General features: G+C 42.6%; 1 protein-coding gene across 1 annotated transcript in view; it reads right to left on the minus strand.

Annotated features, from left to right (window-relative positions):
- The window catches only part of aggf1 (angiogenic factor with G patch and FHA domains 1), a 39,488-nt gene extending 25,630 nt beyond the window's left edge, over positions 1-13,858 (minus strand). Inside the window, exons 1-5 of the mRNA XM_084324360.1 lie at positions 13,727-13,858; positions 12,564-13,052; positions 6,030-6,129; positions 5,597-5,934; positions 868-999 (exon numbers count right to left, since the gene is read on the minus strand). Of these exons, the coding sequence (XP_084180486.1) occupies positions 868-999; positions 5,597-5,934; positions 6,030-6,129; positions 12,564-13,046 (1,053 nt within the window). The 5' untranslated portion in view covers positions 13,047-13,052; positions 13,727-13,858. The remainder of the gene's footprint in view (positions 1-867; positions 1,000-5,596; positions 5,935-6,029; positions 6,130-12,563; positions 13,053-13,726) is intronic.
- Between the last annotated feature and the right edge of the window lie 468 nt (positions 13,859-14,326).

A 14,326-nucleotide genomic window follows, 5' to 3' on the forward strand; every position in this document is an offset into this window, starting at 1 on the left:
TATTTCCACAAAAGGACAAGAGTTCCTTGCATCACTTCACATTGATGAAGGTCTCCTGCAACTTGAAATAATTGACATGCAAGCATCATCTGCTCTGAAGCAGGCACTTGAGAATGAATCCACCACAACATTTTGGATAAAGTGTATTCATGTCAACACATTCCCCAAAATAAAAACGCTGGCAATATCTGTGCCAACAATGTTTGGCTCAACATACACCTGTGAATCCAGTTTATCTCACATGAATGCCATTAAAACAAGCAACGTGCCTCCTTGACAAATGAGCATTTGCATCACTGTTTGCGGGTAGCCCTCACTTCCTATGAACCCTCTTTCTCTGCCATTGCCCAGTCAAAGAAGTGCAATCTCTCTCATTAGATGTGTGTATGTAGGCTAGGCCTGTCTGCCCCCCACCCCCCCTGATGTTTGAGAGTTAAGAGTGGACAATAAGTGCTAATAAGATGCTGTGATTTGCTGTTGTTGCACAGACATGAAGCACTTTTTCATAAGCTCAGCTGCACTATAAATGTGTTTTTTTGTTCAAGTGTTGATGTTAGAATGTTCAGATGCACATCATGCACTCGTTTGTTTTTTATTTTATTTTTATATTGAAAAGTTGAAGAGGAGATGTTGCAGTTGTTGCACAGTCATAAATGAAGCACTTTTTTTGAAAAGTATACTACTTTTGCAATGTAGTTAAATAAAAGTTGTGAAAATGTGGTTGCGTGTTGTGTCAAGTGTACATATATTCATAGCACGGGGAGGCGCCGTGGCAGTCCGGCCCCTGGCCCCTTGGGTTTCTGACAATGTGGCCCCCTGAATAATTTTGTTGAATAGCCCTGGTGTATAGGGTTAGTGTCCGCTGACCGAGTCGTAGTAGAAGCCGGTGCTGTGGTCGTAGTACATCCCCGTGGCCTCATCGAAGACGACTCCGCTCTGCGTCATGGCCTCCTCAGCGGTGGTCCTCAGCATGTCGGCGATGGAGCCTCCGTCTGCGTCCTGAGAGGCGGGACACGGGTAAAAATAAAAAAAATTAAAAAATTCCAAATAAAGTTTTTTATTTTATAAATATCCTCAAACTAAATCCTGAATTTGACTAGTGATTAATCTGATTAAATAATTTTTTAATTTTTATTAAATCAACTTTCTTTAATGAAAGTAACTCTATAATATTAGTGTAGCCTAATCTTTATCTGCAACTGTGAAGAAAATCCCCATTGGTTTAAACAGAATGAATAGACATAAAAAATATAAAAACCTACCTGTTTACCAGGTTAAAAACCTACCCGTTTACCAGGTTAAAAACCTACCTGTTTTAGCTTTTAAACTGTCTGATTCACACCTACTCTGTTTCATGTTGTGTATTTTTCCATTTCTTATTTGTTTATCCTTCTTGTTGTTATGTTTGTCATATTTGTACTGCTTTCGTTACCATGTTTTACTGTGTTTTATTATAGTGACATTTATATGTACAGCACTTTGGTGCAACTGCAGTTGTTTTAAATGTGCTTTAGAAATCAAACGTACTTACTTATCACACTTCTAAGCGGAGGCGTACTGGATCTAGGATCAGTGTTCAGGACACCTGACCACATGCATCTCTCTCTGACTCATGAGCCGATCTGGTCTCAGGTCAGTGCTCCTACTTCAAGATGAACACAGACCTGGGAGGCTTCATTTAAATAAACTTGTCTGTTTTTCTCTTCTCTGCCTTTTGGCTAAGATCAGGTGTAGTATCTATTCTTAATAGTTTAATATCCGATACTAGGGCTGGGCGATATGGGAAAAAAATCATATCGCGATAACGATATGATAATGTTATCATATTTCTCGATATCGATAATTATCGAATTGTTATAAGTATAATAAAAAAAAATTAAAAGAAATTAACAACAGATGTATGATTATTTTGCAGCAATTCTTTGTCATTGCCGCCATCTTTAGTGTTACAGCCCCTCACACTCCAGTTCTCAGGCTGCAGCTGGTTTAAAAGCGAAAGTAAACCGGCTTCTCTGCTGGCTGTGGCTCCAGGGGAGTTGAACAGTTCTGGCTCTGCTAGTTTATTTTCGATCTTTTGGCGCTTTTTTGGTGGACAAACCACCGCACATGTGCACCGTGACTCGTGACTGGAGTCTAGTTCTGCTAGCACACATAGCCTACTGTGTACAGACGGTTTCAAACTGTATTTTAAATTAGAAAGCAAACAAAATAAATGGACAAGAGAAAAATAAATCTCAATTTGGTCAGTATTGTCATTTGGACAAGCAAAGTCATTACTTTAAAGGAAAACTCCAACATTTTGGGAAATTAGCTTATTTAACATCTTCCCTGGAGTTAGACAAGAAGATGCATACCTTTTTTGTCTCTGTGCGTGCATTTAGCTTAGGGAACAGTCGCTCTGTTAGCGTAGCTTAGCTTCATCACTGGAAGTGGGGGAGGGTTTGAGCCCGACGTTCCCTACAGTGCCCTACAGTCACGAAATACACTCCAAATACAACTCCAAAACGTGCCTGTAAACATGTTGTGACCTATGTATTTACCACGTGGAGAAATTAAAAATAATTGAATTCGACAATTATGTTTTCTAAGCAGATATACTCTGAACTATTTTTTGCCGAACGACTCCTCTCTGAGCGCAGTCAGTGATTTCTATGTGAAGCCGTGTTTGTTTACATTCTCATTCATTCAAAGGATCCGAACCGATTGAAGTTTATGGAGACCATGACTTAAAATCCTCTTACCTTGACGATTAAAAGCCTCCCCAATTTAGAAAACAGTAATCCAATGGCTGGTATTGATATACTACTAACTACTGCACGCTAACGGAGCTAACCGGACACTCAAGCAGATAACGAGAGCTATGACTTCCTTTCTGGGGGGTTTCAAAATAAAAGAGCGACGTCTATAGCAGCGGAATACGTTTATTTTGTACATTATCTAACGTTAACACGAACCTAAACTAACGTTACAACTAACCTAAAGTAGCAGTAGTCCTGTGGTTATTTATTTTTGTTTTTAATAATTTGTTCTTATTATTTTCTTAGCTGTGACGAGCTGAAGATGGTAATGCTGCTCTTTACAGGCAATAATTAACGCTTCATCTTTCATGTGCAATATCGTTTTTTTATTTCTTTTGTATGATGTCTTTTTTGGATGATTGTAATAAGTTAGGTTGTTGTATTGTGTATATACTGAATGTGTGTGTATATGTATTGTATGTATATAGTGTGTGTGTATATATGTGTATGCGTCTGTATACATGTATGTGTATACAGTACATGTATATATGAGCGTGTTTGTGTGTGCGTGTGTATGTATATTTGTATGTGTATATATTGATATGTGGGACCTCGGACCCCAGGAAGACTGGCTGGTGCCACTGGCATCAGCTAATGGGGATAATTTTTAACACTTTGATCGCCGGGGTTAAATTCATAATTTACCATCCCTCGCCAGCCCTATTTAACATGGAGAAGTTCCCCTTCTTTGCAGGGCTATAACTTTTTAAATTGTATTGCTAAATTGACATTACTATGGCCTATTCAACGTCCTATATGTATTGTTCATGGTGTAGCAACGTTATACTTTTTCATTCACATATTCATACTAAAATACGGTCTAAAGTATAAGTCTGTTTTTATCGTTTTCTGCAGCTTTCTCCAGAACGTGATTTATAGCCCTAAATGCATTATATTGATGATCAAATACAGTTTGGTAGGAATCTGTGCGAGATAAAAACTGGACGTAGGGCTGGGCGATATGGCCAAAAATGATATCGCGATATAGTTTGGCTATATCGCGATACACGATATATATCGCGATATTTTTACATTTCCTCTAAATCACTTAAAAATGCTTGATTTAACCCTTTGATGCATACAGTCACGCCAATATGATGATTATAATAACATATGTTTGCATTATTAAACCATGAAGATGCTTTAAAAAATAATTTTATGAAAATGTACTAAGAGTAGTCTACTGACACACTAATAAAAAAAATTATTTACATCTAAGACAATTTATATAAAAACTCTTGGGTGCCTAAGACTTTTACACAGTACTGTGTTTTCTATCCACTTTAGCCAAACACACATATACATATATGTATATATATACACACCCTACTGTGAGAAAATAATAATCACACACAAAGGTATAATGGCTTATAGCAGACTTAATGATTTTAGAATATTTCAGATAATGAAATTAAATGTTTATATCATCAACTATCCAGTTAGTATTTATACTGTCTGTAACGTTTGGCTACTTTAAATCATTGAATGTAGAGAGAGCGAGAGAGAGAGAGAGAGAGAGAGAGGGGGCGAGAATGAACAAGAGAGCCAGCCCCCCCCCCCCTCTGGGTTTGTTCTAGGTTCGCGTTTTGATCGTCTAAGCTGCCGTAGGTGATAACGTCACACTCGAATGTAAACAGGAAGAGATGGAGATGGAGACACACAGAGATGGAAATTGAATGATATACAGAAACGAATAACTAATAAATATGAAGTCATGTTTAAACTGCTGTTGTCAAGCGTTGTCAATATAACCCACCCCATTTCCTCACGAATGGAACTAGTCTTGTGGAGTCCGCTTTGACTGTTTACCAGGGTTAGCAGCTATCGCTAGTTAGCTTAGCATAATCCTAATGGATACCTTGGTTAGCAGCTACCGTTAGCTCATTGCTCGTGTCAATTAAATTACATGTTATTAAAGGTCCGCGCTGGTCTGTCTAATGAAATTACAACCGCAACATTATATCGCACTGTACAGCCCTGACTACACTAACGTTAGCCTATAGCTCCGCCGTCCCTTCTCGAGGAAAGCACTGCGAGTGTCTCTCGGCCGCGGGCGGCGCCATATAAACTAAATACTCGATGTTCGTGATATAGTACAGTACTACATCTCGGGTAGAACAATCCGCGATACATCGAGTATACTCGATATATCGCCCACCCCTAACTGGACGTGCTTCTAGGAGTTACTACGTATGATCTGATGTTGACCGGATAGGGGGGGTCGTTTATAATTCCGTGGGCAACGTTATATCATTCATCTAGTGTGGGTGATATGATAATTAGAGCAGTTAGCATCGAAGATGTTAAAAAATAACGCTGAAACTCACCGTAGCTTCCTCGCGCCGTTGGGAGATGAGCGTGGAACAGAAATGTTTCTATTATGGGATGTCGAAATATCCGATCCATTTCCAGGTTGTATAATAGTATATACGTCCAAATCATGTTGTTTATCGAGTTATTGGTAACGGATTGCTATCCGTTGTGATCAGCTCGAGTCCTGGGACTATTAGCGAGTGATCGGACCGAATTGAAATGAGCACCAGCTTCCACTTCCTGTTTCTGCCCTGGGCGATCCGCCGATCGGCCACCAGATGGCGCTCTTGAACCGTTGGAGAGTTGAGAGGGGCTCAACAGTACATCTCATGTCTCCGGGGGAGAAATATGATTTCGATCACAGATTTTTGAAATATTGATATCAAAGACGCTGTCCAGCGTCTTCGGCAGAATGAGCATGGCGGGGAAAGACGTGTTTCAGCGTTTTCTGCGATTAAAGTGTTAATAAACAACAATAAACACACCTCTGTTTTCACTGCAGCACTACAGTCCTGTGGCCCGCAGGCCTCTTCTGCCTCTTCCTTCACTGCCACCACCTCTGGCACGACCTCTGCCACGACCTCTGACACATCGCTGGCGTGGTTCAGTCCCTCTGTGGTCGCAGTCCCCTGGGTGTCTGTCTCCTGGGTGCCTGTGCCCTGGGTGTCTGTCCCCTGGGTGTCTGTCTCCTGGGTGCCTGTGCCCTGGGTGTCTGTCCCCTGGGTGTCTGTCTCCTGGGTGCCTGTCCCCTGGGTGTCTGTCTCCTGGGTGTCTGTCCCCTCAGCGTTCTGAGAGTAGCCTCCATAGTAATAGTTGTAATAATCTGTCAAGTAGAAGGTTTGACACGTGATCTTTTTTGTTTTTGTAGACAGACCATAATATGCAGTCCGTCTGAGTCAATAAGGCACAGTAACTCACCTGTCTCTGTCCAGGTGTATTCCTCTGTCTGGGTCTCTGCGTTTGTGCGATCTTTCTTTTTCTTCTTCCATTCATGAATCTCTGCACTCAGCTGTTCCACCTGTCAGTGCACAGAGAGAGACAGAGAGGACAGAGAGGAGAGAGAGAGAGAGAGGACAGAGAGGAGAGAGAGAGGACAGAGAGAGGAGAGAGAGGACAGATTGACATAGGACAGAGGAGAGGACAGAGGAGAGGAGAGAGAGAGGACAGAGAGGAGAGAGAGGACAGAGAGAGGAGGGAGAGGGGAGAGAGGAGAGAGAGGACAGATTGACAGATAGGACAAAGGAGAGAGAGAGGACAGAGGAGAGAGAGGACAGAGAGGAGAGAGAGGATAGATTGACAGATAGGACAGAGGAGAGAGAGAGGACAGAGGAGAGAGAGGACAGAGAGGAGAGAGAGGACAGAGGACAAAGAGAGGAGAGAGGACAGAGAGGAGAGAGGACAGATTGACAGATAGGACAGAGGAGAGAGAGGAGACAGACAGAGAGGAGAGAGAGGACCGAGAGAAGAGAGAGGAGAGAGAGGACAGAGAGAAGAGAGAGGAGAGATTGACAGAGAGAAGAGAGAGGAGATAGAGGACAGATTGACAGAGGAGAAATGACAGACAGATTGACAGAGAGGACAGTTTGACAGAGAGGAGAGAGGACAGAGAGGACAGTTTGACAGAGGACAGATTGACAGAGAGGAGAAGACAGAGAGGAGATGAGGAGACAGAGGACAGAGAGGACAGATTGACAGAGGAGAGAGAGACAGAGGACAGAGGAGAGAGAGGACAGATGGACAGAGACATTAGTCATCTCCTCTCAAAAATCATAATTCATATTCTCCTTTGTTTCATCACAATTTACTCAAGCCTAGTAACAGAAACCATATTTCTGACACTGGGAATATAGAGGTGACAGTGGCTTGGGAGGTAGAGCAGTCGTCTGGCAATCCGGAGGTTCCCGGTTCTATTCCCGCTCCTCCCGGGCAGCGTGTTGGTGTGTCCTTGAGCAAGACACTTAACCCCTAATTGCTCCCGATGAGCAGGTTGGCACCTTGCATGGTCGCCTCCGCCGTCAGTGTGTGAATGTGTGAGTGAACGGGTAAAATGTGAGGAACAAATTGTAAAGCGATTTGGATAAAAGCGCTATATAAAAAAACAGCCATTTACATTCCCTGAGATCCATAGATGCCCCTAGATACTACTCAGGAGCTGTAGAGAGCATCTTGACCGGAAACATCACTGCCTGGTATGGAAACAGCACGGCACAGGACAAGAAGGCCCTACAGAGAGTGGTGCGCTCAGCCGAGCGTACCACGGGTATTGCGCTACCAACCCTGCAGGTCTTATATAACAAGAGGTGCAAATCCAGAGCCTGCAGAATAATGAAAGACCCCCACCACCCCAATAACAGCCTGTTCCAGCTGCTGAGGTCAGGCAGACGCCTGCGAACCCCAGCTACTAGGACGGAGATGCTTAGGCTCAGCTTCTTCCCCCAGGCCATCAGAGCCTTGAACACTGAACATTGAGTGCCACAGAACACTGAACTATCCACACACAAGCACACACGAGCACACACACGACACGCACGCTGTGCACGCCAGCGTTTCCGTTAGCCGGTAATTACCGGTATTTGACCGGCAAAATCTGTTGAAGTCCGACATATTTAATCTCTCCGGTCTTAATGTCCGGTGAAAATAATTCCCTGAGTCTAAGCACAATTTGATTATTTGAATTGTATTAAAATAGGCTAAAATTAAATAGCCTATGCGATGAACGAAACAATCATTACATTTGTTTCATCGTTGCTTCTAATAATGACAACGACGTTGTCAGCGAGAGCTTAGTGCTGGGTGTGCGAACTTTTGTGAAGCTGCAGAGCCGGAGCAGCAGCAGCACAATGCAGTAGTCCAGCAGTACTCCAATTCAGCCATTTTCAGCCAATGTTGGGTGGGGGGCGCTGCTGAGCGGTCCCCAGAAAAGAGCCAATAACAGCTGAATCTGCTGCTCTGCATCGACATACTCTCGCAAATAAGTCGTTGGGAGGTGGAGAGAGAGAGAGTCGTCACGCAAACCCACGATAATGTTGCCGTCTCTCTCTGCCAAATTTCTCAGTTCTTCGCTTGATATAATTAATACAAATGTCCAATATAACGGAATTCGTTAGCTCATAAAAATGTGATTATAACAGACTGTTGTTTATTAATGTCGGGCGACTGCCCACAGACACCTATTTGATTTAAAGTCGGCAGCAGCACGAGTCTCGGGACTTATTTTATTTGGAATATAATGACTTTATACGCAAAAGTAGCCTAGTTTTAAGTAAAAATATTATAAATCTACATGCCTTGATGATGTCATTCTTTTGTTTTGTTGTCATTCTTTTGCCTATCAATTGTTTTTAAGCTCAATAAACTCTGACCGGAATTTCTCTCATTTGACCGGTAGATTGAAATCTACCGGACACTGAGGCCGGCAACAATTTTTTCTAACGGAAACCCTGGTGCACGCTCACACACTAGCAGCCACTTTAACACTCACGCCGCACACACGAACACTTATGGCCAAGAGGAAAGGCCACTTTAAATTAGTATAACAACAGGAACAGTGTATTGCACTACTAAAGCTACCTAGCATGTCCTATATGCTCTGTAAATACTATGTACAGATACCGAGATGTCACACCATGTTACCTGTTACCTGTTTATTGCACAATGTTTTTTTTTTATTGGATTCTATTATATGTTGTACCACTGTATTGCACATCGTCGCGGGCAAGACCACCCGCATTTCATTGTATACTTGTATGCCGTGACAATTAAAACTCTTGACTTGACTTGATACTAGAGCCATATGAAATCAGTTTTATTTTTTTCCAAATTGCATCATTTCTTTTTCCAAATTCCGTTTTAATATTTCAGAATTCTGTATTTTGCTTTGTACGCTCATTTTACCATCAGAAATAGTGTCTAATAAGTGGGAATGAAAAAATGTCCACAATTTAATAAGATATAACAGTCCATTTAATAGGGCTGTCTTAAATACTTCGAAGCTTCGTTCGATGGGCATGGGATTCGAATATGAAAATAAATCCGATTATAAAAATGATTTTGCAAAATCAACTCTGCCTCTCTTTGTTAACTACAACAAGCAATTCTGTTTGTTATTTAAGATGAGGTCGGACTCGGCACTGACAGATGTGTTCATTGTGCCGCTTTTATAAAGCCTCAAATGACGGCTTACAATATTTCATGAAAGTGTTTAGTTTGTCTAAGATTTTAAAAGGTTTAAACTTTACAGCACTGACAAAGTTGAACAAAGTGCTGTACAAGTCCCACAACATAAAAAAATATATATATATATATATTATTTTTTTTTTTTTTTTACAGTCGATTTCATTTTTATTGCTCAATTCCGCGATTCCGTCCACGATTCCGTGAACGCGGATTTCATATGGCTCTACAGTAGATACCAAGAACATCCTTGTAGAAGTGGAGCAATCTTCCATTTACGTATGGAATACGTATGGAATACATTTATGTATTTTTAGGCGGATTTTCAGAAAACATGGCTCACCAGGTTGTGGTCCCCTGAGTTTGCTCTGAACAGGTACATCTGCATGTTGCTGCAACGCCCCTCTGGCTCATGGAATGAACTCCAACGGTCCTTGAAGCTTGAGATTCTCCGCTCTGTTTGCAGAGTTTAACACCTTGATCTCCAACCTTTGTCATTCAAGTTGTACGTGTTTAAATTGATTTATTGTTAACCTTCATTTTGTCTCGGCTTGTCTGATTGTTATGATTTTATAAGCCTTTTCATTTTTTGGGTGATTATTTCTGTATGTACACTAGGGATGCTCGATATTGGCTTTTTTACCGATACCGATATACCGATATTGTCCAACTCTTAATTTCCGATACCAACCGATACCGATATATGCAGGGCCCCCCCCCCCAAAAAAACTGAATAATTTCAGGTAATTAACATTACATATCTCTTGTTGTGGAATTAACACAACATTATGCATACTTTTGACAATAAATAAAATCAGAATTTGTTCTTACTTGCTTGCCTGGGTAAATAAAGGTTAAATAAATGTTAAAAAAATGTTTTTTGAAAACAGATACCGATAATTTCCGATATCACATTTTAATGCCAATATCGGCCGATATCGGTAGGCCGATAATATCGGACATCCCTAATGTACACCTGACGTGACTGTAAATGAGGGCATTTCGAGTTTAAATAAAGATTTGAAATTAAGTGAAATGTACAGACAGATGTGGATATATATTATATATATACACACGGTAAGAATAAATATATGTACATACTAGGGCTGACCCCTATTAGTCGACTAATCGGTCTAAAGGAGCCGTAGTCGACTGCCAACCTCTTAGTCGAATACAAAAATATTAGGGATGCCCCGATCGATCGGCCACCGATCGTTATCGGCCGATAAGCAGTATAAATATGCGATCGGGGAATTCCGATAATTAGTCATATTCGCCGATCGCGGAAACTGATCAAGTGGATATCTCACTCGCTTGTCTCAGACGCACAGGACCTGCAAACTGCTCCTCCTCCCTAGCCCCGCCCGCCCCCGTGTAGAGTTTGTAAACACAGAGGAGGCGGACCTCCTCTGCTGAGTCTAGATAGTGCATTCGACCTGAGCTAACGTTAGCTACCTAGCTATCGTTACTGTTTAAACAAAATTACCCAGTCAACTATTCACTTTTAGTAGGCATTGTCTAACGGTATTTAGCCGGCTAGCTACCGATAGCTCCTGATATCAACAAATGCTCCAGCAAGTCTTGTAGTGCATGTTGATACCTCCGTTAGCTCGCGTTAGCTGACGTTAATTCACTGTTCAAAACGAAATGTCCGATTGAACTAAATAGTTGTCTTAACGTCATCTAGCCGGCTAGCAGTAGCTACAGATAGCTCCTGATATCAATGTCTTATAACATTGATTGAATGCGTATTCGAGCTGAGGGCTTGCTGAATGTGAAATGACCAAAGAACCATAACGTTACCAATAGGGTCCCGCTGCAGCGCCGGAGAATCCTTTTGCTCGCTAGCTGCAAACAGCTCCACTGTCTGTGTGTACTCAGCTCGAATACGCATTCAATCAATGTTATAAGACATTGATATCAGGAGCTATCTGTAGCTACTGCTAGCCGGCTAGATGACGTTAAGACAACTATTTAGTTCAATCGGACATTTCGTTTTGAACAGTGAATTAACGTCAGCTAACGCGAGCTAACGGAGGTATCAACATGCACTACAAGACTTGCTGGAGCATTTGTTGATATCAGGAGGAGCTACTAGAGTACACACAGACAGTGGAGCTGTTTGCAGATAGCGAGCATTTTGACTTGTTGCGTGGTGGCGATGTCTCGCAGATAATACAAGTACAAGTCTAATTATATAATATATATTTTTATTAAAAAAAAAAAAAAAAAATTTATATAAAATAATGTTTAATTTCTTTCTAATCAAAAACGATCGGTATCGGTTCGGTATCGGCCGATATGGCTCACGACGATCGGTGATCGGTATCGGTGGCAAAAACGTGATCGGGGCATCCCTAAAAAATATATATATATTTTTTTATCATTCTTTCCAAAAGAAAAGCGGCCTAGAAGCGTGGCTAACGCTAATGGCACGCATACCAGAGGCTAACTGCCTACGAAAACAGGCACAGAGGCACTGAAAGAGGATTTCACCATCTAATGAACACACTAGACAAATATCAAGATGTATCCATCAGTGGACCAGTTGCATGCTTTTGCAGAGGACAAGAAGCCTTCAGTCGACTCCTTCAGACATTAAGCACCCCCACAGCCCAAATGAATGATTAAAAAAAACAATATATATATATATATTATACTTTTTTTTTTTTCTACTAATAGTCGACTATCCAAATCCTTAGTCGGGGACAGCCCTAGTACATATGATATACAGCATTAATGTACATATCATACAGAGCTGCTAGCCCTAACCCAGGTGAATAAGCAGGTATATGAGACATTAGTCCCTAACCCTAACCCAGGTGAATAAGCAGGTTTATGAGACCCTAACTACGAGACATTAGTCCCAGAGCTGCTAGCCCTAACCCAGGTGAATAAGCAGGTATATGAGACATTAGTCCCTAACCCTAACCCAGGTGAATAAGCAGGTATATGAGACATTAGTCCCAGAGCTGCTAGCCCTAACCCAGGTGAATAAGCAGGTATATGAGACATTAGTCCCAGAGCTGCTAGCCCTAACCCAGGTGAATAAGCAGGTATATGAGACATTAGTCCCAGAGCTGCTAGCCCTAACCCAGGTGAATAAGCAGGTATATGAGACATTAGTCCCAGAGCTGCTAGCCCTAACCCAGGTGAATAAGCAGGTATATGAGACATTAGTCCCAGAGCTGCTAGCCCTAACCCAGGTGAATAAGCAGGTATACGAGACATTAGTCCCAGAGCTGCTGCGTGGTCGTGAGGTGCGCCTGCGTCTCTGACCTGCTTCCTGAGGTCCTCGTTGTAGCTCCCCGTGCTCCTCTCTAGTCGCTCAGAGCTGCTCAGCTGTTTCTGCAGCTTGTTCAGCTCAGCGCTGCACGTCTGCAGGTCCTGTTTCAGTGACGCCACCTTCAGACGCAGCGCTGCCACCTCCGACTCGGATCCCTCCACCTTCAGACGCAGCTCTGCCACCTCCGACTCGGATCCCTCCTCCTTCAGACGCAGCTCTGCCACCTCCGACTCGGATCCCTCCTCCTTCAGACGCAGCTCTGCCACCTCCGACTCGGATCCCTCCTCCTTCAGACGCAGCTCTGCCACCTCCGACTTGGATCCCTCCTCCTTCAGACGCAGCTCTGCCACCTCCGACTTGGATCCCTCCTCCTTCAGACGCAGCTCTGCCACCTCCGACTCGGATCCCTCCTCCTTCAGACGCAGCTCTGCCACCTCCGACTCGGATCCCTCCTCACCGCTGGCGTTGACCTCCATGGTTGACTATGAAAGTGACATGTTTATGTTTATTAAAGGATCCTCATTAGAGACACATGAAAGGGGGCATCGAGCGCTGTCATCACTAGAGCAGCACAGTAGACGTGTACTCATCATTGCAACTAGCTAGCCCCTAAGTTTATCGTGCCCCTAAGTTTATCGTGCCCACTGCCGACTTTTGCTGCTAATTCTGGAGCGATATTGGGCATGAATGATGATCAGTGAGCTCGTTTTAATTAAAGATGCATGATATTGGCAGCCATATTATTATTAGTAGTATATTGGCCGATATCTGTGATTTAAATTGATCTGCATCCAAATTTGGCAGATATATATATAGTATAACAAAGCAGGGTAGCCGGACCAGCACTCACAGGTTCAATGTTTTTTTAATTGGCAGCCTGAATTAAAGCAGACATGTTTCGGACAATGTCCTTCATCAGTGGTATGGCTAGATATATATATAGTCTCATCTGCAAACATATATTGGCTGATCTTGTTGTCCCCCTCTGATGACGCGCAGAGAGAACATGAACAATGGGGGGGGGGGGGGGGCACATAAAATAAACAGAAAAGGTTGGTTGTCTTGATATTCGCACAACACCATTGAAATGCTATATCAACTGAAGTAAAGAGAGGTTAGGGTTAAGGTGAGCTAGCTCTGCTCAGCTCTTCCTCACCGTGGTCTTCCTCGCCGCCTCGGCACCGGGTCCTGGGTCTCCCCTCCTCCTCCTCTTCCTCCTCCGCGACAGTTAACCTGCAGGTTGAGAATAAACATCGTGTTGTAACCACGCCGCATTCCTGACACAACGAAGTACATGTTGTTTAGTTGATAAGAAGACAAGTTACAATTACAACAGTTGAAGTGTTTACAGTCCACCGTGTTCGTGGCCGCCATTACTGACTACGTCATGACGTCTTTTATTTTCCCCTCGACGACGTGCGTCACGGACGGTGCGTTCGATACGTCATTACGTCCTCCTCGTGACCTGGTGAACTCTGAACTTTAGCCTCTTTCACACAATCGATATTGTACCCAGGGCCAGGGGTGTCAAAAGTAGCCAGAAATTATACTTAAGTGAAAGTATGGGTACCGTCTCAAAATCGTACTCAAGTAAAAGTCAGAGTACAAAAAAAGTTCAGGGACACCGATGGAAATAAGTCTGGAATGGGGACCGTGATGTAAACAAGACGTCTGGTTTACATCAGGGTCCCCAATATTTTACATTATAATATAATACAAATAGAAATACTATAACAAATAATGAAAAATAAAATAA

Source organism: Notolepis coatsorum, assembly GCF_963971535.1.
Source record: "Notolepis coatsorum genome assembly, chromosome: 11".
Classification (NCBI taxonomy): Eukaryota; Metazoa; Chordata; class Actinopteri; order Aulopiformes; family Paralepididae; genus Notolepis; species Notolepis coatsorum.